Source organism: Lotus japonicus, chromosome 4, assembly GCF_012489685.1.
Source record: "Lotus japonicus ecotype B-129 chromosome 4, LjGifu_v1.2".
In the NCBI taxonomy this organism is placed as follows: Eukaryota; Viridiplantae; Streptophyta; class Magnoliopsida; order Fabales; family Fabaceae; genus Lotus; species Lotus japonicus.
In genome coordinates this window covers 17,212,367-17,231,622 of record NC_080044.1, presented here as the reverse complement: position 1 = coordinate 17,231,622, position 19,256 = coordinate 17,212,367, and the positions used below count along the sequence as shown (strand labels likewise).

The 19,256-nt window shown below is 37.4% G+C and overlaps 4 protein-coding genes across 18 annotated transcripts; 3 read left to right on the top strand and 1 right to left on the bottom strand.

Annotated features, from left to right (window-relative positions):
- The first annotated feature begins 1,772 nt into the window (after positions 1-1,772).
- LOC130715854 (tubby-like F-box protein 5) lies at positions 1,773-5,178 on the top strand. The gene is made up of 5 exons (XM_057565998.1): positions 1,773-2,046; positions 2,764-3,154; positions 3,259-3,346; positions 3,851-3,980; positions 4,286-5,178. Exons 2-5 carry the CDS (start codon positions 2,801-2,803, stop codon positions 4,956-4,958), a joined length of 1,245 nt encoding a protein of 414 aa, XP_057421981.1. The 5' UTR covers positions 1,773-2,046; positions 2,764-2,800; the 3' UTR covers positions 4,959-5,178.
- Positions 5,179-5,576: 398 nt separating this feature from the next.
- On the top strand, positions 5,577-11,433 carry LOC130715851 (probable helicase MAGATAMA 3). Of its 15 annotated transcripts, none has more exons than XM_057565986.1 (10): positions 5,581-5,753; positions 6,048-6,284; positions 6,508-6,904; positions 7,006-7,330; positions 7,424-7,682; positions 7,764-7,982; positions 8,188-8,342; positions 9,004-9,088; positions 9,169-10,815; positions 11,137-11,433. In XM_057565986.1, exons 2-7 carry the CDS (start codon positions 6,169-6,171, stop codon positions 8,207-8,209), a joined length of 1,338 nt encoding a protein of 445 aa, XP_057421969.1. In that variant the 5' UTR covers positions 5,581-5,753; positions 6,048-6,168; the 3' UTR covers positions 8,210-8,342; positions 9,004-9,088; positions 9,169-10,815; positions 11,137-11,433. The 15 variants fall into 15 exon arrangements, with proteins under 15 accessions (XP_057421978.1, XP_057421973.1, XP_057421969.1 ...); XM_057565996.1 differs by having other exon boundaries at positions 5,581-6,284; positions 9,184-9,258; positions 9,964-10,815; XM_057565997.1 differs by having other exon boundaries at positions 5,581-6,284; positions 9,184-9,275; positions 9,964-10,815.
- On the top strand, positions 10,062-11,912 carry LOC130712389 (uncharacterized). Its single transcript, XM_057562225.1, has 5 exons — positions 10,062-10,509; positions 10,594-10,815; positions 10,943-11,028; positions 11,137-11,307; positions 11,469-11,912. Exons 1-5 carry the CDS (start codon positions 10,062-10,064, stop codon positions 11,910-11,912), a joined length of 1,371 nt encoding a protein of 456 aa, XP_057418208.1.
- A 2,370-nt stretch (positions 11,913-14,282) lies between these two features.
- LOC130715855 (anaphase-promoting complex subunit 10) lies at positions 14,283-18,906 on the bottom strand. Its single transcript, XM_057566000.1, has 6 exons — positions 18,378-18,906; positions 18,236-18,296; positions 17,905-17,997; positions 17,735-17,805; positions 14,913-15,017; positions 14,283-14,835 (listed from the first exon to the last, which is right to left on the bottom strand). Exons 1-6 carry the CDS (start codon positions 18,569-18,571, stop codon positions 14,766-14,768), a joined length of 594 nt encoding a protein of 197 aa, XP_057421983.1. The 5' UTR covers positions 18,572-18,906; the 3' UTR covers positions 14,283-14,765.
- Between the last annotated feature and the right edge of the window lie 350 nt (positions 18,907-19,256).

The following is a 19,256-nucleotide window of genomic DNA, read 5'->3' as shown; positions in this document are numbered from 1 at the left end:
TGAGCGGAAATAAAGTGGTGTTGAGTGCCAGTTTGACAGATTTTATAAAAACCTTATTGTGGAAAGGAGAGTAATTTTGAGATATCTTGTCTCATATGAAGAGAAAACTCGAGAAGAACATCAAGGAAAGTCTAGGAGACTAGAGAGGGAGCTTGGAGGATGGATTCATCGTCGGCGAACCATCACAGATTTGATTTTTCATAGTTTTTCTTCTTTATGCTTGTAAAGTTATCCATGAAAATGGATAGCTAATTTCTCATGTATTCTATGTGACTCTATTTTACAAAATCATGTTTCTTTGTTTATGATTCAGTCCCCGTTTGGAAACACGGCTTAATTAAGCTCTTATTGTCATAAGCGTTTATGACATAAGCGCTTATTCATAAGCTATTTTAAATTTTTTATTGAAATAAATCGAAAGTAAGCTATGTATAAGCATAAGCTCTTTTTCATAAGTTATTCTGAGTAGCTTATGAAAATAAGCTCAAAACAGCTTATGGTTGCATAATTTCTCTCAAACACTGACATAAGAGCTTATGTTATTAGATAAACTCAAATACGCTCTTCCAAACGGGGCCTCAATGATTTCGCTTGTTCTTCTTGCTATATCTTAGATTGATCACCTGTGATGTTTTATTAGATTCGACTTGTAGAAGGAAGCTACAACATCTTGAATCCAAAGTAGAAATTGTTCAGGGCCACATTTACGTATCTTAACACCCCAAATTCTAAGTCAGTAAAGGGGAGGCATACATCAAGGTTGGCGATAATCATAGACATACATGAAATTCCTTGATTTTGTGTGGAGGTCCCAAACACAATCACTTGGTTCAACACATCTACTTCAAATTCACTTTCTTTAAGCCTCCCTTTGATAGCATAAAACACACCTCGAGATCTGCAACCTCTTGACCCACATACTCAATTTTAATCCGCAAAATCTTGGGGTCGGCCCAACTCACCCTCAAAGGAATCTCATTAGTATGTCATTGATGCCCTACCTAATAGTGTGGAGATGTTTTCTGTAGACCGTAAAAGAAAAAACTAAAATGACATGAATAGGTTTTCTCATTTTCACAATAGAAGAACTAGTAAACTAGCAAGATCATAGTTTTTAAAAGAGTTTTAATTCATTCAAATTTATTTTTCATACCCTTCTTTTAATTTTCCATCACATAACCTCTTTTCTTCAACTCTCTTCTCTTAGGAGGCGTTTGTTTCAAAAATTGGAAAGAGATTCCTGGGAATATGGAGGTTGGGAATGAACATTCCTGCGTTTGTTACAAGATTGGAAACTATGATTCCTGGGTATCAATCATTCCCGGGAATAAAATAACTTCCACAATTCCCAAAATTTCCTTTATATTGATTACCATGAAAAAGGTTGGGAATCTTACATTCCCATGGGAAAGATGAATGTAACTTCTCACTTCTCCCACAATTTATCATTTTTACCTCTATTTTTAAGTTTTTTTAATTTTTAAATAAAGAAAATTTTAAAATGTTCCCGGGAATACAAAATACTTACCAAACACATTTATAAAATTTACCCAAGAATAACATACTCAGTAATCATATTCCTGAGAATGTTCCTAGGAATAACATTCCCAGGAATGTGATCTCAAACCTTGAAACAAACGCGCCCTTAGTTGGTGTAAGTGTAGAAAATGTATGAATAAGCTTATTTTATTGTACAAAACCCCAATGATGATTTAATAAATCATTTCACTCTGACACCAAACCTTAGTCTAAACCAAACGCAATGGCCACGTTTACAAAGGCTGAGCAGTAAATATAATCATCCACTTTTTGCAACACCACAATAAAATAGTAGTAATAATTTAATAATAAAAATAAAAATGTGAGAAGATGAAAAGGGTGGATCCGATTCAACTGGTGGCGGTGGCGGTGGCGGAGGAGTATGCTTTAACTGCTACTCCCTCTTGTAACTAACTGCTTCTTCTCCGTCGACGTTGGAATTTCTAGATCCGTATTCTAAAGTTGCAGCAGCGTTTGATCTCTTCGTTCTTCGCTTCAATTTCTCAGGTCGAGGTTTTCATGATTCGTCGTTTTGTTTACCCGATTTATTTATTTATTTTATTAATGGGGTTTGCTTTTTCTTCTTAGATCGATGCTTTCCCTTTGTTTGTTTTCAATTTTTGTTCATAAAAATAAGGATCTTGCTTTCTTCCATTGTTACTTTGTTAGTATTACTTTGTTAATGGGGAGAATTTAATTTTGGCATTTTAGTGAAACATTTTGGTTTTTTACTTTTCGATGTATTATCTTGTCTGAAGTGAGCATACTACAACACCTTTGATGATATTCATGAATTATTATATGTGTGAATTATAATATGAGTATGACCAGAAAGTGGTTGTTAATTCTAGGGTTGGTTGCTTGTTTCTAGTTGTTCACGCTATAATTTTGTTGGTGATGGTTTCAATGTGTTGGATCTGGAGAAATGTATGCCTTTGCCATTTATCTCTGTTTTTAGGAACAAAGTATGTGTTTCGATACCGGACGTTCCGTTCACTTTTGTCTCAAAGTGAGTGCTAATGTCTGTTTGCACTGATGTTATCGTGTAGTGTATCCAAACATTTAGTTAACTGTTATGCTTGTTTTGTTATTAGTCTTTTGTCTTTGAGTTGTTGTCAGTATCAGAAAGCTAGAAGAGCTAACATTCAGATAAACAGCATCTTTCCCCAAGACCAATGTGGAATGTACAATACTAGTATTTTGATTCTGTTTGGATTGGTGCAGTTTTGTGCTGGAAGGAAGATTGGTAAGCTGTGTGAACATGTCGTTGAAAAGCATAGTTCGTGAAATAAGGGAGATGAGGGATGGCATAGGTAGCATATCAAAGCGAGGTGCAGAAGGCAAGCATTGGCTTCGTCGGACAAAGTCACACATTGCTCCGGATGTCCTTGTAACTCCATATGAGCCCGTTCAACAGGGACAGTGGGCAAATTTACCACCGGAATTGCTTTTGGACATAATCCGGAGGGTTGAAGAGAGTGAGACATCTTGGCCTGATAGGGCTGTTGTTGTTTTTTGTGCTTCGGTATGTAAATCATGGAGGTCCATTACCAAAGAGATCGTCAAGACTCCTGAACAATGTGGAAGTATCACGTTTCCTATTTCATTGAAGCAGGTAGTAAAACTTTCACTCCTTCTCTGGCCTAAGAGTCTTTCCTCTTCTTTGCCTTGAGGTTGTTTTCTTTCTTATGTTTCATTTTTCTTTATGTGTATGAACAGCCGGGTCCTCGTGATTCTCCAATACAGTGCTTTATAAGGAGGAATAGAGTAACTTCTACATATCTATTGTACCTTGGTCTGGTGCCATGTAAGTTATTCCATTTCAGAAACATTCAAATTCCTTTTTTCTTACACAAGGGATATCAATTTTCACATTTTTAAATTATTCTCCAAGCTTGCATTAATAACTGAATGTTGAACTTCCAGTTGCTTGCTTTAAACTTATGGGTTTATTTATATTTTATTGGCATTTGCTTTGCACTTCTCAGCATTATTGCTTTTTTGGGATTGCATTGTTTTCATAGTTCCATTCTCAAATTTATTACTCAGTATCCATGTCATTCTTAACATTCACATATGGAGGCGTAGAATACAGTTTGCTTTATATAAAATAAAATCTTTGTTTATTTAGAATTTAAAAGCGGTTTAAATGCGAAAGAAATTAACTTAAACCTTTGGATATTGTCAAAGCTAATTTTGGTATTGTGTTCTTCCTTTCATGATCTGTTGTAATATCTTATTGAGGGTTGATAGAATTAGTTTGTGATATGATATTCGAGAAGCTTGTTTTGCTTTGGGTGTAATTGTACAGCGGAGAATGAGGGTAATAAGCTGTTATTAGCTGCCAAAAGGACAAGAAGGGCAACATGCACCAATTTTGTCATATCCTTGGCTGCGGATGATTTTTCTAAAAGCAGCAGCAAATATGTTGGTAAACTGAGGCAAGTTTTGGCCGATCATCAAATTTTAACCTTAATAGTCAGTTTGTTCCTTGAAAGATATGGGTCGGTTAACTTAGTCCCTGAAAGATGGAAACAGGCTAAATAGTCATTGAAAAATGATAAATTTAGTCCTTGAAAGATGGATATTACGATCAAAGTAATCCTTGAACATTTTTTTCATCTTTCGGAGACCATTTTGCCTATTTCCTTGGTAGGGAGACGAAAATGACCGATCCTATATCTTTCCGGGACCAAAATGACTGTTCGTTTTTCTTCTTTGCAACTGATGTTAAGCTTTTTGGCAGGTCTAATTTTTTGGGCACCAAGTTCAATATATACGACAGCCAACCTCCCCATGATGTAGCAATTCAACCAAATTGTCGATCTAGTAGAAGATTTAGTTCTAAGCAAGTTTCACCAAGAGTTCCAGCATGTAACTATCTCGTTAGCACCGTGTCCTATGAGCTGAGTGTTCTCTGCACTAGAGGGCCAAGAAAAATGCACTGCATCATGAACTCTATACCCATCTCAGCTATCCAGGAAGGGGGCAACGCCCCAACTTCAACATCTTTCCCTCAAATACTTGACGAACCTTTTTCTCCCTCTCCAGCACTGAAAGGAAAACGTCCAGCTGCAGATTCAAACTCTGGTAGCCTATCAGAGCTACCAGCATTGAGCCAAGACTCGGTTGAGCCCTTAGTACTGAAAAACAAGGCTCCCAGATGGCACGAACAGCTACAGTGCTGGTGCCTGAACTTCAAGGGTCGTGTTACGGTGGCTTCTGTTAAGAACTTTCAGCTCGCAGCTTCCGTCGATCCATCGCACAATGTTTCTGCCGCGGAGCAAGAAAAGGTGATCTTGCAGTTTGGAAAGATTGGAAAAGACATGTTTACCATGGATTACCGTTATCCACTCTCTGCCTTCCAAGCCTTTGCCATCTGCTTGAGCACCTTTGATACTAAACCAGCCTGTGAATGAGAACCGTGTTAGTATATGGTGATCTTCTGCTAATTTGTTGCTTATATATATAAATGTCAGGCAGAGTTTATCAAGCATGGAGGATGCTGCTGAAAAACTTAGCTGTGCAATCATTAGTGTTCTCTTGTTGTATTTATTGTTGGTTCTGTAATTTATGCTGTCAGTTGTTTCATGGTACTGCAGAATTGTATAATACATATCTATTGCTAGGTATTCCTCACTGATGAATCTTTTGATTTGCCTGAATTTCAGATATCGTTGTTCTTTGCTGATGATGATTAAGTTATGACAGTTCTTTTAGAAAGAGCTAAGTATCAATACTAGTTCAACGAGCTCACACAAACACAAATACATATAACACGCGGTGAAGGCTAGGGTGAACCACCTACCTAGGTGGTGCAACTTGCACCAACTTGCACCAGCAGTTTAGGCCACAGAAAATTAGGAAAAAATAATCAGATACTCAAAAATAAATGAGTGGTTGTGAATAACTTAGGGTAAGTTACCATTATATCCCTTCCCATATTACCATTATATCCCTTCCTCATATTACCATTATATCCCTTTGTATTTTTTATCTTTTGGATTATTACCCTTATACCCCTCCTCCATTATCCCCTCCTCCACCTCATTCCCCACCTCATCTCTTCTGCAACTCATTTTTCTTCATCGAGCAACTCCTATGTCCTCCGTCTGAAACTTTGCAACTCTGATCGAATCGCTTTGCAACTCCGATTCCTCTCCGCCGTCTTCTGTCGTCCCTACGGCCTCCACCTGTCGTTGGCTCCAAACCTGGTTAGTTACTCCTTTTTCGATTTGCATCAAACCCTAGCCATCTCCATCCTCTCTTCCATAGCTGTCGAACTCACCACCTCCATTTCTTCTCCAAACTACCGTCGAACTCACCACCCCTCTCCTCTGTTCAAAATCGCATCACCATCCTCTTCCCAACTCCATAACCACATCACTTTCCTCAACCAATTCCAGAATCGTTCCTTCGAACTCCACCGCACCACCACGTCCTCCTCATTTTTAATCCTGTTGCTAATAGTTCCATTGTCCTCTCTCTCTCGAACTTCCGGCGTGTAGGACCACCACTGCACGATCGCTGGCGTAGATCTGAGGCGGTTCTGGCGCTGCTCCGACGCGGTCCTGATGTTGCTTCGAGGCTGCTCCGTCACGGCACGAAGAGGCTGAAGCAGCAAGGTGAATGGGACGCCCTCTGAGGCAGTTTGGAGTCTTCAACTCTGGAAAATTGGAAAAAAGGCTTGTGTTGCTGAAGTGCCATTCTTCTGAACCTGGATTTTCTCCTTTCTCATATATTTGGTGCTCTCTTTTCTTTCCTCATGTGTTCCATTAACTTATTTTGAATGTATCTGCTTGATTCTTTTGATTATTACATATTACATAATACCAGGAACTTCCATTTTGTGATTTAATTGGTTTCTGGATGTCTCTTTCATAGTAGGCTTGTGTATATCCACTTACCAACATATATCATTGCACTTGAAACGGTGAAGGTAATGTTTAGAGTTCTGGATTTGTTAAGGTCTCTTGAAATTTCCTTGAGTCAAGCTCAATTCAATCAAAATGACGATGATAGTGATGAAGAAAGCATTCTGGTTTCCCTGGGATGGTCAAGCTTCAAAAGAAATGAGTGCCTTAGCCTACTAAATTCACTTTCTGAGTCAATTTCCCTTCCTGAGTATTCTTGGAGAGGCGATGTAGAAAATTTTTTCTTGTCCATTGCATGCATAATTTTATGCACTGCATCAAGTTCTGTTAAACTATACACAGAACGGATGAGATCAGTGCAATTTCTAGTAGTTGATGAAGCAGCTCAATTAAAGGAATGTGAATCGACCATTCCATTGCAGCTTCCAGGTCTCCACCATTGCATCCTAATAGGTGATGAGAAACAGCTTCCAGCATTGGTTAAAAGCAGGGTACTTAACTTAAGCATTGCTTTTTTTGTAATTTTAATTATAGATTCCCTGCCATCATGAAAGATTGCTATCTAACATGCTTAAAATCATTAAATTTTTAGACTGCAGATAATGCTGAATTTGGAAGAAGTTTGTTTGAGAGGTTGGTGCTCTTAGGTTACAAGAAGCATATGCTTAATGTTCAGTATCGGATGCATCCATCCATTAGCTTATTCCCATGCAAAGAGTTTTATGATGAAAAACTTACTGATGCCCCCACTGTCAAGGGAGAAAGCTATAATAGAAGTTTCCTTGAAGGTGAAATGTTTGGTTCTTATTCTTTTATCCATATAGCAAAGGGGAAAGAACAGTTTGGTCGTGAGCACAGTTTGAAGAACCAGGTTGAAGCTGCAGTTATTTCTGAGATAATTGGAAGCCTTAAAAAAGGTTAGTTTTATATATGTGATGTAACTTTATAAGAAATCTTCAGCTTCAATAATGCATGGATATGAGTAACACTGTTCTATTTTATTTTGCCAGAGTTTATGAGGACTAGGAAGAAAATTAGCATTGGAATTATATCTCCCTATAATTCTCAAGTTTATGAAATCCAACAGAAAATTAAGCACCACATTTCAGTTTCTGATCCTGACTTCTCTGTCAGTGTTCGTTCGGTTGATGGATTTCAAGGAGGGGAACAGGATGTTATAATAATTTCTACTGTGAGATCTAATCCTAGTGGAAAAGTGGGGTTTCTTTCCAATAGACAAAGAGCAAATGTTGCTATGACTAGGGCTAGGTATGTGATATTTGATGTTTATGTGGTTTTGTTATGCTGCAGCTTCCAAGTTGATTGAAAAATGGGTTTATGCTTGTGCAGATATAGCCTTTGGATATTAGGAAATGCGGCAACACTGGTTAGCAGTGACACAGTGTGGAAGCAGGTAGTTCTTGATGCTAAGAAAAGAGATTGTTTCCATACAGCTGATAAGGACAATAAACTGGCTCGGGTTATTGAGGATGTTGTTTTTGAGCTTGAACTACTTGAAGAATCTGAGTCGATGTTTAAGAAACTGAATCTAGGGGAGAGGTCTTCCAGGTATGTCGAACCATAATACCATAACAATGCGCACACACACACACACACATATATATCTATATATATATATATATGTTTTGAAGAGTGTACTTAAAAAGGTGATGATAGCATTTCTGTTTGTTAGTTTGCTGTATAAATGAACTTTATAATTGTAACCTACCGGATCTTCAAACATGCACTAATCTGTGGTGTTTGTTTTTGACAGGCCTCGGAAAGCAAGGAGGTGATAATGTGAGTCTCTCTCTGGTGAACTTAAAGTGAAGAGGTGTTAAGACCACTATGGACATGGAATCCTGAGGAGCATTTTTAGATTTTCAATCTTTGCACAATGAACTGAAAGTTGTGATAGCATTTTGCAATGTAGTAAACTTAATTCCCCTTTCAAGGTTTTTGTTTTAAAAAAAATTGAACACTCTATATCTCTTTATTAGAGAGAGAGAGAGTTTCTCCAAACTCGCAAAAACTTAAAGCATCTAAAATGACGCCTAAAATGGTCAAGTGGGTTAGGCTTTTTTTTTGTCAAAGTGGAATACCACACGATAAAAACCGCTAATTTAATTGGGTCCAGACGGTAAGCCCAATTTCTCCATCTCGTGTCGTGTCGGTCGGAATACAATCTCAAAACAACATCAATGGCCCAGGCCCAAACCTAAAACTCATGAGGCCCATGTAGAACCTGGATTTTCTCCTTTCTCATATATTTGGTGCTCTCTTTTCTTTCCTCATGTGTTCCATTAACTTATTTTGAATGTATCTGCTTGATTCTTTTGATTATTACATAATACCAGGAACTTCCATTTTGTGATTTAATTGGTTTCTGGATGTCTCTTTCATAGTAGGCTTGTGTAGTTTTCTCTTTTGATTATTACATAATACCAGGAACTTCCAGAATGGGACGCCCTCTGATGCATACAGTCTTCATGATTTTTGCTTTAGTTGATTTTGATTATTGAACATCTGCATAGCTTAATGAATGCATGTAAGTAGGTTATCTGACCCAAATTTTGGGATTTTGTTTCAGGTGGGATTTGAGATGGTTGATGCTATTGCTGAAGCAGAAGGAATATCTATGAACAGTGTTTCTTTCAAAGCCCTGTTTGGAAAAGGTTAAAAAAACTAACTTGTACTCTCTGATTAATTTGTGATTATCATCAAAATGTATTTATTTTATCTTCAGTTCTTTCAGTTTTGGGTGTGGTAGGTTGCAGGAGCTGCTGCTGCTGGTCTTTCTCTCGCTCATGTTGCTGCAGAAGCGCATCTGAGATTGAGAACCTTGGTCATATTGAGATTCTTGTTTGTGCTCAAATTTGTTATATACTACTTGTTACAATTCTTTTCTCCTTGATGAATTGGAAAATCCCCTTTTAGTTTTCAAGTTTTTACTAATTTGATTGGTTAGTCCTTCTTTTCCCCTTCCTGTTTTCTGATTTCATTTTTTCTTTCTCTTATGGGCAACCAGTTACAAAAGGACCCTCTGTTAGTCATTATACCAAGCTGTTATTTTCCTTATATAAGAACCCTTTGGATAATTGGATTGATTAGCATTAGAAAATGCCCTGCAAGTTTGTGGGAATGGTTATCTGGTTTATGTTGGGAGGGTGCATTTGCTGTCATGTGTGGCTTTATTGTCAAAGTTGGAAGAGAAGGAACTTCTGTGGCTTTATGTTTTTTCTTCATAGTTACGCGTTTGATTGTATTGTCATCTCATAGGGTTTGTTTCAGATTCAGTATGACACTATAACTAGAATGTAAATTAATACATGTAATTATATTTAGGCTTTTAGACACGTGTGATTAAAATTAAGCACGTGGTTCAGTTAGTCAGTTAGAATTAGTTTTAGCTACAGTTAGTTAGTTAGAGAGTTTGTTATGAGTTAGTTGAGATTAGCTTAGTTGATTAGCATTTGTATATAAACACATTTCTGATCAATAAACAAACACTGATTCAGAATCTACAAATTTTCTCTCAATATGGTATCAGATTGAATCACACGATGCTTCCGATCATGGAATCGCAGCAACAACGTTGTGATTTCTTGGCTTTTCAACTCAGTTTCAAAGGAAATTGTGGCTAGCATCATGTATTCTGGCACTGCAACAGAGATATGGCAGGATCTGCGTGAGCGTTTTGCACAGAAGAATGGACCTCGAGTTTTCCAGCTCCGTCGTGAATTGATGAGCCTCAATCAGGGATCGGACTCGGTAAGTGTTTACTACACAAAATTGAAGACAATTTGGGATGAATTGCTCACATACAAGCCTGTTGTGAACTGTATCTGTGGTGCAATTCAACCTCTTATTGCTCATGCTGAAACTGAGCATGTTATGTCTTTCTTGATGGGATTGAATGATTCTTTCTCCCAAGTTCGTGGTACCTTGCTGCTCATGGATCCTATTCCGCCTATCAATAAGGTTTTCTCTCTTGTTATTCAAGAGGAGAAGCAGCGCGAGGTCAGCAATGGTGCTGGTAGCTCAGCCACTACAACACAAGCTTTTGCTGCGACTGCAAGCTCCCAGGGAGGCTCTCGTTCTTCCGACTCAGCAGATAAAGCAAAGAACTGAAAGAAGGATCGCCCAATTTGCTCTCACTGTGGTATTCCTGGTCATACAGCAGCAAAGTGCTTTAAGCTCCATGGTTATCCTCCTGGAATGAAGCCAAAGTCTAAGCCTTCTACACATGCAGTAGCTGATCAATCCAGTGGCACATTTCAGAATGCTGTTACTACTTTGTCACCAGCACAATGCAACCAGTTGATTCAACTACTTACAAATCAACTCACCACTACTTCTCCGGACTCAGTTGATGTTCCTGAATCCTCAGGCACCAAGTCAGGTATTGTTATGACAAACACCACTTCTATGATGCATTCTAGGTTAGGATATTTGTGGATAGTTGATTCGGGTGCCACACATATGCTATGATCAATCTTTGTTTTCCACATATGCTTTTGCACAATCAGCCACTGTTACTTTACCCAACAAGACTCACATCTCAGTTCAGGGCATTGGTACTGTTCATTTGACACCAAGTCTTGTCTTGCACAATGTTTTTCATGTCCCTTCTTTTCAATACAACTTGTTTTCTGTTTCAGCTCTGTTTGATATATATTCACACTATAAAATCATTTTGTTGAAACAATCTCTTGTCATACAGGACAGCCTCAATTTGAGAATGATTGGGAAGGCTAAACCCAAATCTGGATTGTATTACCGAGACACTAGGACTTTGGATGAGACCTGCAAGTTGCAATTTCTTTCTTTTACTTCTGCTGTAAATAGTACCAAAGCTAGCTCTGTTGTTTCATCTTTTACACCTTGTACAAAGGTAGCCAAATGTCTATGGCACTATCGTTTAGGTCATTTGTCTTTACAATATCATGATATGTTACCTACCAATTGTAATATACCTGTTTCAATTTCAAATGAAATAAAGTCTTGTCCTATTTGTCCATTGGCAAAGCAACATAGACTAGCTTTTCCTTCTAGTCAGCATATTTCTTTGGGTTAGAGATTGCTAGATCTAAAGCAGGCATCTTCTTAAACCAGAGGAAATATACACTATCTCTTCTTGAGGATACTGGATTTCTAGGAGCACAACCCACAACCCTTCCTATGCAGCCTCATCTCAAGTTGAACTCCAATGATGGAGATCTTTTACCCGATGCCACACAATATCGACGACTTGTTGGCAGGTTGCTTTACTTGACATTATCACGCCCAGATATTACTTTTTGTGTTCATAAGCTTAGTCAATTTCTGTCCCAGCCAAGAACATCACACCTTGATGCAGTGCATTATCTTCTCCGCTACTTGAAAGGCACACCAGGACAAGGAGTTTTCTTTTCTTCTACTTCATCACTTAAGCTTCATGCTTTTTCTGATGCTGATTGGGCCACATGCCCTGACACTCGCTGGTTGGTTATTATTTAGTTACTTTCTTACGCTCTATATTTGCCACATGATTGGATTCTTCTACACAGCATATTCATTCATTAAATTTTAGATTCTCTTTTCACTTTCTCCCAATATACTATGTGGCTGTTGCCATGTCTCTCAACACTCCATAGTTAGAATTCAAAGTACTGCCTTTTGGCTGTGTTCAGCACTTGTCTGCTAAGGCCTAAAGCTAATTATGTATAAAAACATCTGATATTAGGTTTAATCTCCGAGTGTTATTATCTAATACATGATTGGTCAATGGTGTGAAATTGAAAGTCTGATTGCTGATGAAATTTTCTGCAATATTGTGATCAGTTTCATCTTCAGTGAATCTACATCTGAATTTTTAACCATCAGGAAGCACTGTAAAAGGCTCTATACCTATCCCCGAAGGTATGAAGTCAAAAATTTCAAAAGATGAATTCACATGAGGTGATTGACAGTATCTCTACATTTGATAATTTTATACAGGGTTGTGCTCATGCATTCATGAAACGCATTAGAGAGAGAATTTTCTAACTCTGATGCTTAAGGGTGTTGAAGAGCTTAATGATGTTTGATGCTGCCAAAGTAACTAAAAAAATAGTCACTTTTGTATTTTTTTATGTATGAATTATGATTGCTGATCCCAGATGTTTATGAAGTCATGTTCTTTCTTTTTATGAGGGAAAATAAGCACTATTTGATGCACGAGTGGAAGATTATAAGCACTATATGAAGAAATAGCACAGGTTTGTCGATCAGGATCACACTTTGTTAAAGTCTCTCCTAGCTTATTGCAGGAGATGCCTACAAAGAATGGGTTTTAACTTCCTATCTTCAAAATGGTGATGAAGCGTGATTGCTTCATTTGTGGGAGCATGAGAGCGATGACAAGGTTGGTGCACGCAGTGTGGAATGATGATGCTCATGCTGCAACTGTTTTGGACTGATGTCGTGACGGAGCAGCCTCGAAGCAACATCAGGACCGCGTCGGAGCAGCGCCAGAACCGCCTCAGATCTACGCCAGCGATCGTGCAGTGGTGGTCCTACACGCCGGAAAACCCAATCTGAAAACCCCACTGCTCTCCAACTCGGGCAGTAGTTCAGGCAAAGGGTTCCATGAGGAAGAAGATGAAGGGGAGAAGGACCTGCAAGGCGGAGGCGGCATAGATGGGAAGAGAGGGTAAAGGAGGAGGGGTATAATGGTAATGTTAGGAGAGAGGCTAAACACAAGGGGATATAATGGTAATATGAGGTAGGGATATAATGGTATTATGGATGAGGGATATAAATAAAACTTTATTTATTTGATAGGATAAAATGGTAACTTACCATGTTAATTTTCAGCCACCCAAAATAGTTAGACTTTAAAATTATTTTTTCCATATTTAATTGTGGCCAGAAATTGATTTTGAAAGGTAGTGTAACTTACACTACCCAAGTCACTGGTCCACCCTAGTTTTTTCCATAACACGCACGCATTATACATTCTAAATATCTTAACTCTTTCAACACTCTCATGGAGGTGAACAATTGAATCATAGGTTGAACTCACCTAATGCAACTAGACAATCTCCTTATGAGTCATGAGTGGCCCACCTTGGTAGGTTTGTGTCAACTTCATCCCATCCTACACCTTCGAAACTAATAATCATGATTAATTAGTGCGTGATGAGTAGGATACTACTTTTAAACTTTTTTCCTGACTCTTTGTTTGCAAGAGAGAGACGGTTGAGAGAGAGTTAGAAGAGAGATGCCAAAGTTCCTTCATTGGGTAGGCAAGAGAGTTACGTGAGAGAGACAAAGGAGGTGAATATATCTTTTGGTCTATGCTCCAATGAAGAGAGATTATATATTTATACTTTCACATTTTATCCCTCCATTATTATCATACTTATTTATAGAGTATTTTTTAGGTCAAACATGTGCACCCATGTTTCACGGTACTACAATATCTATTGCAATTTCTTTATGGGGAAGATGAGTTTAGGATAGACACAAGCCATTGCAATCTAGAGACAAGCAGAAGCTACAAACAACAAATAGTTATTACAAGCCAAAATTATGCTTTTTGCATACAACAACGTAACGAGGAGGCATAAACTTTGCAACGTGGTAACAATTCTTCGTTGATGTATATGCTTGCATATAATGGTGATAGTTTTGATGCCTTCTTTTCTCGCATCCTTTGAAGAATAAATTTTGGAGTACATCAATGAATTATTCCCAGAAATAGAAGCAAATTCTTTTCTAGCACTACAAGAGCGCAATGAAAATTAAGTACTACACCTGAAATTGGTTTGTCTATTGTTTTCCTCAACAGCCACAGAATATAACTTAATGGATTGGATGAAAATCAAATCACTTCAAATTCTGCTGTGAAATCTAACTCATCCGATCATAATACAGTAGTTCAGATTCTGTTATTGTCATTGCAAAAAATGGCTGCACAAATCCATTAACGCATTACAGTTGCCAATTGGTAAATTACATTCAATGCTGACAATTGTGCAATAAAACTCTGAAGAAAATACATCATGCCAATTTTGTGTAGTGCTAATAAAGGACCGCACATGTACAGTAAAATGGTACCAAACAAGGACATACATCAAAATAAATTAAATTTTAACACCATATACCCTCATTTTCCAAGCCATCATTTAGCATGGCAATAGATTTGATTAAATAAGTATTAACAGTTCCCTCCATATAATTTTGTTCTGAAATCATAATAGCATGAATTTAGACCCTGATCTCCAGCTACTGTAGAGCACTTGCAAATATAAACAAACTAGTGACTAGTAATCACTCAAGTGAGCAGCATCCTTGATTGGCTTGATTAACTCCTTAAATAGATTTTTCTCATCTTATGGTAGAGTAGGTTATGAACTCTCTTGAAGTAAATTGATATGGCTGATGCGGAATGGGGTTCCTGCAATAGTAAAGACATTAACTAATATATTTATAACTGCATCTAAAAAATTATTAGAGAAGTACAAGGAGACGTACGGTCGAGGCCCGTAAACTTTGATCTGCCGCACGTGAGTATCCCTTCCATTCAGATGGTTCGACAACACAGCAATTTGTAACATAAAAGTGTTCACAAAAGTTTCCCTGCAATTGGTGAAAGGAAATTATGGGATTCTTTCAATAAGTTTCCTGATGACGGGATGGAGGAGAAACAACCCTCTAGCTATATGACCTGGTAATATTGTTTTCTTCCCCAATACTGAGGCTTCATTGACATTTTAATTCCAGAATAACAACCAAAGACACAATTGAATGGTCTAATAAATGAAAATGGATTACATTCATGTATATTAGCACAAGTTCAGGACCAGAGGGTAAGAATTGAAAGAAAAGTTAGCAATGCAACAAAAAACAATTAATCAGTCACTGGTTTAGAAGATCACTTGGCTGAGTGTATTGGTCCCCACAAAATCTATAAGTTAACAACAGAGGACCCTTGCGTGCTACTGTAGATTACTGTTCATAGAAAATGAATATTTCATTGGTTTCACCATTCTATTGTAAGGGTCCAAGTGCAGAGTTATAAGGGAGATACATGAGTATAACTCATTGTCTTCTTCACTCATTTCTTCCCCTCTGCCAGTATTTCATTCCATTCTAGCACTGGTATTAGGGTTTTTCAAGCATTCTGGAAATAAAATAGTTACTTGTGAAAAAAAATTTTGAAAAAATTTTGTTACAAAATATAAGTCACTTTCTAATATCTAGGAAGCATTAAATAATTTTTTCCAAGTTCACCCTCATATTTAATATGAAAGAGATGATAAACTTTAGAAGTATTAACTTGGAGAGAGAAAATCATAGGAAAGTAAATAAGGGTAATCTAGAAAAGTAAATCATTTTTTTTACAAATTTATTACTAATAACTACTTTTCTTAATCTAAGAGAATTAGTTATTTGTGACTTATATATAGGAACGGAGGGAGTACCACACAACAACATTTTACTCAGGAAATCCTTAAACACTTATGAAATAAACATGTACGAAATCTCGACAGATTGGTAATGCACATAGATTTATGAGTAAAACACAATTTGTATATGCCTGCTCAGTTTTTTCCATGGGGAAAGGAAAAAGCCATATTTGGCTTGAAAATTTATCGACTACACTATCTGCCCAAGGACACGCACATGCATATTTTGCATCAGCTGTATTAAATTATATTACAATTGTTTTCTACATGGAATAATAAGATATCAACAATTGCTTCACTTTGCCTTATGTTGCTAATGAAGCAATGCATTCAGCCCCTTGTATTTACAATCAGGTAGACATCCTTTATCTTACTACCGTCCATTAATATAATAATCAAACCAGTAACTGAGATAAGCAAGTAGTTGCATTTTACTCAATGGTACTTTATTGTTTGATGTTTATAAAGTCACTGATGTACACAGTTAAAGATTAAGGACTTCCTATTTGCTAAATAAGGCTCCTACCAATTATGACATATATGCTGATTGTATTTTTAAAAGAGAGATAATGATTCATCAAATAGTAGGAGTGTAGGACTACTACTTTTTATAATAAATGTATTGAGAATTACTTATCTTAGAATTGAACTGATTCGTTGTTAAACAACTAGCCTGTTTCTTACTAGATTAGCTGATTTAAATCACTCTTAACTACATGGAATTGGCAACTCTGGGATTGAAATTACTCATGCGTCTCTGGGCTGTTTACAGAATCAATTTTTTGATTAATTATAAATGGGATTGAGTTTCAATTGAATGTAAAACATCATCACTAAAGTGGTACAGATACTTCTCCATAATCTTAACTAGAGTTTCAAGTGTACAAGCTATGTTGCACAAATACATTTATTTACTTTTTCTGGTTCAAAAGACTAGAAAGCTTCTGGGGCTAAAATTGTGACCATGTTCATGTTTAGCATGTATCTCAGCCATTTAAAGCTGAAAGTCGAATATGCCCTGCAGGTCAGGGTTGATTACGTAACAAAGCTTCTTGATGTTTTTAAGGAGATGTGCAAGATACTCAAGCCACATAATGAGGTGATAAATTCTTGTTTAGGTTTTATTTTGGAATCACATCAAATTAGCAGTTTTATAAAATCTAATAGTCGATTTTTTTTGTCATGAAGCACTTTCCTACAAAATCATCACTTTGTTGGATATTTAATCTTATTCATCAGTATGAACTAAGTAATCCATCCTCAGAACTTTTCTGGGCTCTTTTAACAACCCAGTACCTAGGATCGATATTCCAGGTTTAGAAACTATGATTGGAAAATACCTAGATTCTTCTAGCAGAACTGCAGAAGAGGAAAGAAAAAACAAAAGAAGGCTACACAAGTAAGCTGAAGTGCCAGGCATATGAATATAAAATGTTACACCTCATACTATTGTAAATATTTAAAATCAATGAACCTAGCATTTATAAAGCAATATGTAAGAAATTTCACACGGAAAAAAGACAGCTTCAATTGTGGTTTGACAATTTTAGAACACAAAGAAGGTCCAAACTGGTTTCATCACTCCAAACTCCAAAAACTTTAGTCACTGAAATTATGGTGTCATTGTGAAATACTCTGAAGTCTGAACCTATGAAATGCCAGAAGTAGTTTAAAGAGACACTCTTGAATCTGTCTTCACTCTGAGTTGGGTTTCCTATATTAAACTAGAATGGCTTTGGTTTGCTGTCGCCATTAAAACAATTATAATAATAATAACACAACATGACAAGAGAGATTCATCACTGTCCCCATTGAAGGCTATTTTGGACAGAGTAAACACTGAACAGCTTCTGAGATAGAAAAGGGAAAAGAGAGAAAAGCACTAACCGAGGATCAACTCCAGATAATGAGAGGTAAATCCAACCAGATGGCTTCACAAGTTCCACAGATTTTATCTCCTAAAATTGTTTTGTTAACCCAAGGTCATCATCATCAACAATGCAGATGCAATAAACAAGCAAATTCATTGACAATAAATAAGAAATTCAAAAAGTAACCTTCAAATTGTGAAAGCCATCACCGGCACGAATGGAAATTTTGCTAGGCGTGTAGCTCTCATCAAGCTTGAAATCCACATACAGCACCACTAACTGCAACAACCAAAACCAAAATCAATTATTTCTATTAATTCAAAATTTTAAGGAATCGATTGAGTGTATTAGGGATGACAATGGGTCTTTGACGGGCATATAGGTACCCAAAAGAGTACAGGGACTGGCATTCAAATTACTACCCACACGGGTATGGGGACGAGTATGAGTATCTTTTGAAAACCCGGTACGGGGTACTACGAACCTACCCATCGCCATCCCTAGAGTGTATACATACTTGTAGTCGAACTTTCTTTTGAAATTGAATGTTAACCAAATGGGGTTGAGCTCCATCGGATCTGAAAGCAAAAAAGAGTTAGGATTAGGCGGAAGGAAGGAATGTGAGAGAGAGTGTGTGAAATTGAGGGAGAGAGAGTAACTGCCAGAAAGTTTCGAGGTTTTGATCGCGAAGAGAAGAAACACTGTTGCCGGGCTTGCAGGAACTGACACTCCAAGCGGCCTTCTTGCCCAATTCAGTGAGCTCATCGTCAACAACAAGCAAGTGGTTCCCTCCGGTGAGCTTCCCTGCTTCTTCTTCACCCTCTGATGACTCTGCAGCCATTTCCAAACTCATCCAAATAAAAAATGAACACAATTTGAATTTTGGTTAACAGTAAGCAGTGTTTCTAGGTCCCAATTTCTGATTCTGATAGGGAACGAACAAATTGAAAGCATAGATTAAGCTTAGGGAACGAGGGGGAGATAGGGAGGGGCGAATGGCCTTGCGATGGGATGGTGAGAGTTTTTGCTGGAGGGAGATGGAGAGCCCTAATTTAACAGTGCGGCGGCTAGGCTCAAGCAAACAGGTACGACGACGGAGCAAGGCCTTTCGTTTGACGAAGTGGTGGGAGCGGCGGCGATGGATCTTTTAACGATTTTATTATATATTGTTTAGAATGAGCTACTTTAATAATACATGGCAACTAAAACCTCCATAGATATAGTACCATTAAGAAAATTTCAACCCTCGATTAAGACATTAATCGATATAAAGCGATGACTCTGTGTTCTTTAGGGCAATCTTAACTTATACCTTAATAGATATAAAGCAATGAATCTATGTTCTATAGAGCAATCTTGACTTAGACCTTAATCGATATATAACAATGCCTATAAGTGCTATAGGACAACTGAGACCTCCATCGATATAGTACGATCAAGAAAAATAAAAAACCTCGATTAAGACCTTGATCGGTATAAAGCGATGACTCTATGTTCTATAGGGAAATCCTAGATAATCCTAAATCAATCTAATAGTG

Bases quoted from the DNA above. Each gene is read 5' to 3' on its own strand.
- LOC130715851 (XM_057565995.1), top strand. From the start codon at position 6,169: ATGGGACGCCCTCTGAGGCAGTTTGGAGTCTTCAACTCTGGAAAATTG. The intron at 6,285-6,507 runs GTGCTCTCTTTT...GGATTTGTTAAG, and splicing joins TCTCCTTTCTCATATATTTG to GTCTCTTGAAATTTCCTTGA. The intron at 6,905-7,005 runs GTACTTAACTTA...TTAAATTTTTAG, and splicing joins CAGCATTGGTTAAAAGCAGG to ACTGCAGATAATGCTGAATT.
- LOC130712389 (XM_057562225.1), top strand. From the start codon at position 10,062: ATGTATTCTGGCACTGCAACAGAGATATGGCAGGATCTGCGTGAGCGT. The intron at 10,816-10,942 runs GTATTGTTATGA...TTGCACAATCAG, and splicing joins ATCCTCAGGCACCAAGTCAG to CCACTGTTACTTTACCCAAC. The intron at 11,308-11,468 runs GTAGCCAAATGT...TTTTCCTTCTAG, and splicing joins CTTTTACACCTTGTACAAAG to TCAGCATATTTCTTTGGGTT.
- LOC130715854 (XM_057565998.1), top strand. From the start codon at position 2,801: ATGTCGTTGAAAAGCATAGTTCGTGAAATAAGGGAGATGAGGGATGGC. The intron at 3,155-3,258 runs GTAGTAAAACTT...GTGTATGAACAG, and splicing joins TTCCTATTTCATTGAAGCAG to CCGGGTCCTCGTGATTCTCC. The intron at 3,347-3,850 runs GTAAGTTATTCC...GTAATTGTACAG, and splicing joins GTACCTTGGTCTGGTGCCAT to CGGAGAATGAGGGTAATAAG.
- LOC130715855 (XM_057566000.1), bottom strand. From the start codon at position 18,571: ATGAGTTTGGAAATGGCTGCAGAGTCATCAGAGGGTGAAGAAGAAGCA. The intron at 17,806-17,904 runs GTTACTTTTTGA...AAACAATTTTAG, and splicing joins ATGGCTTTCACAATTTGAAG to GAGATAAAATCTGTGGAACT. The intron at 14,836-14,912 runs GTACGTCTCCTT...TTACTATTGCAG, and splicing joins AAAGTTTACGGGCCTCGACC to GAACCCCATTCCGCATCAGC.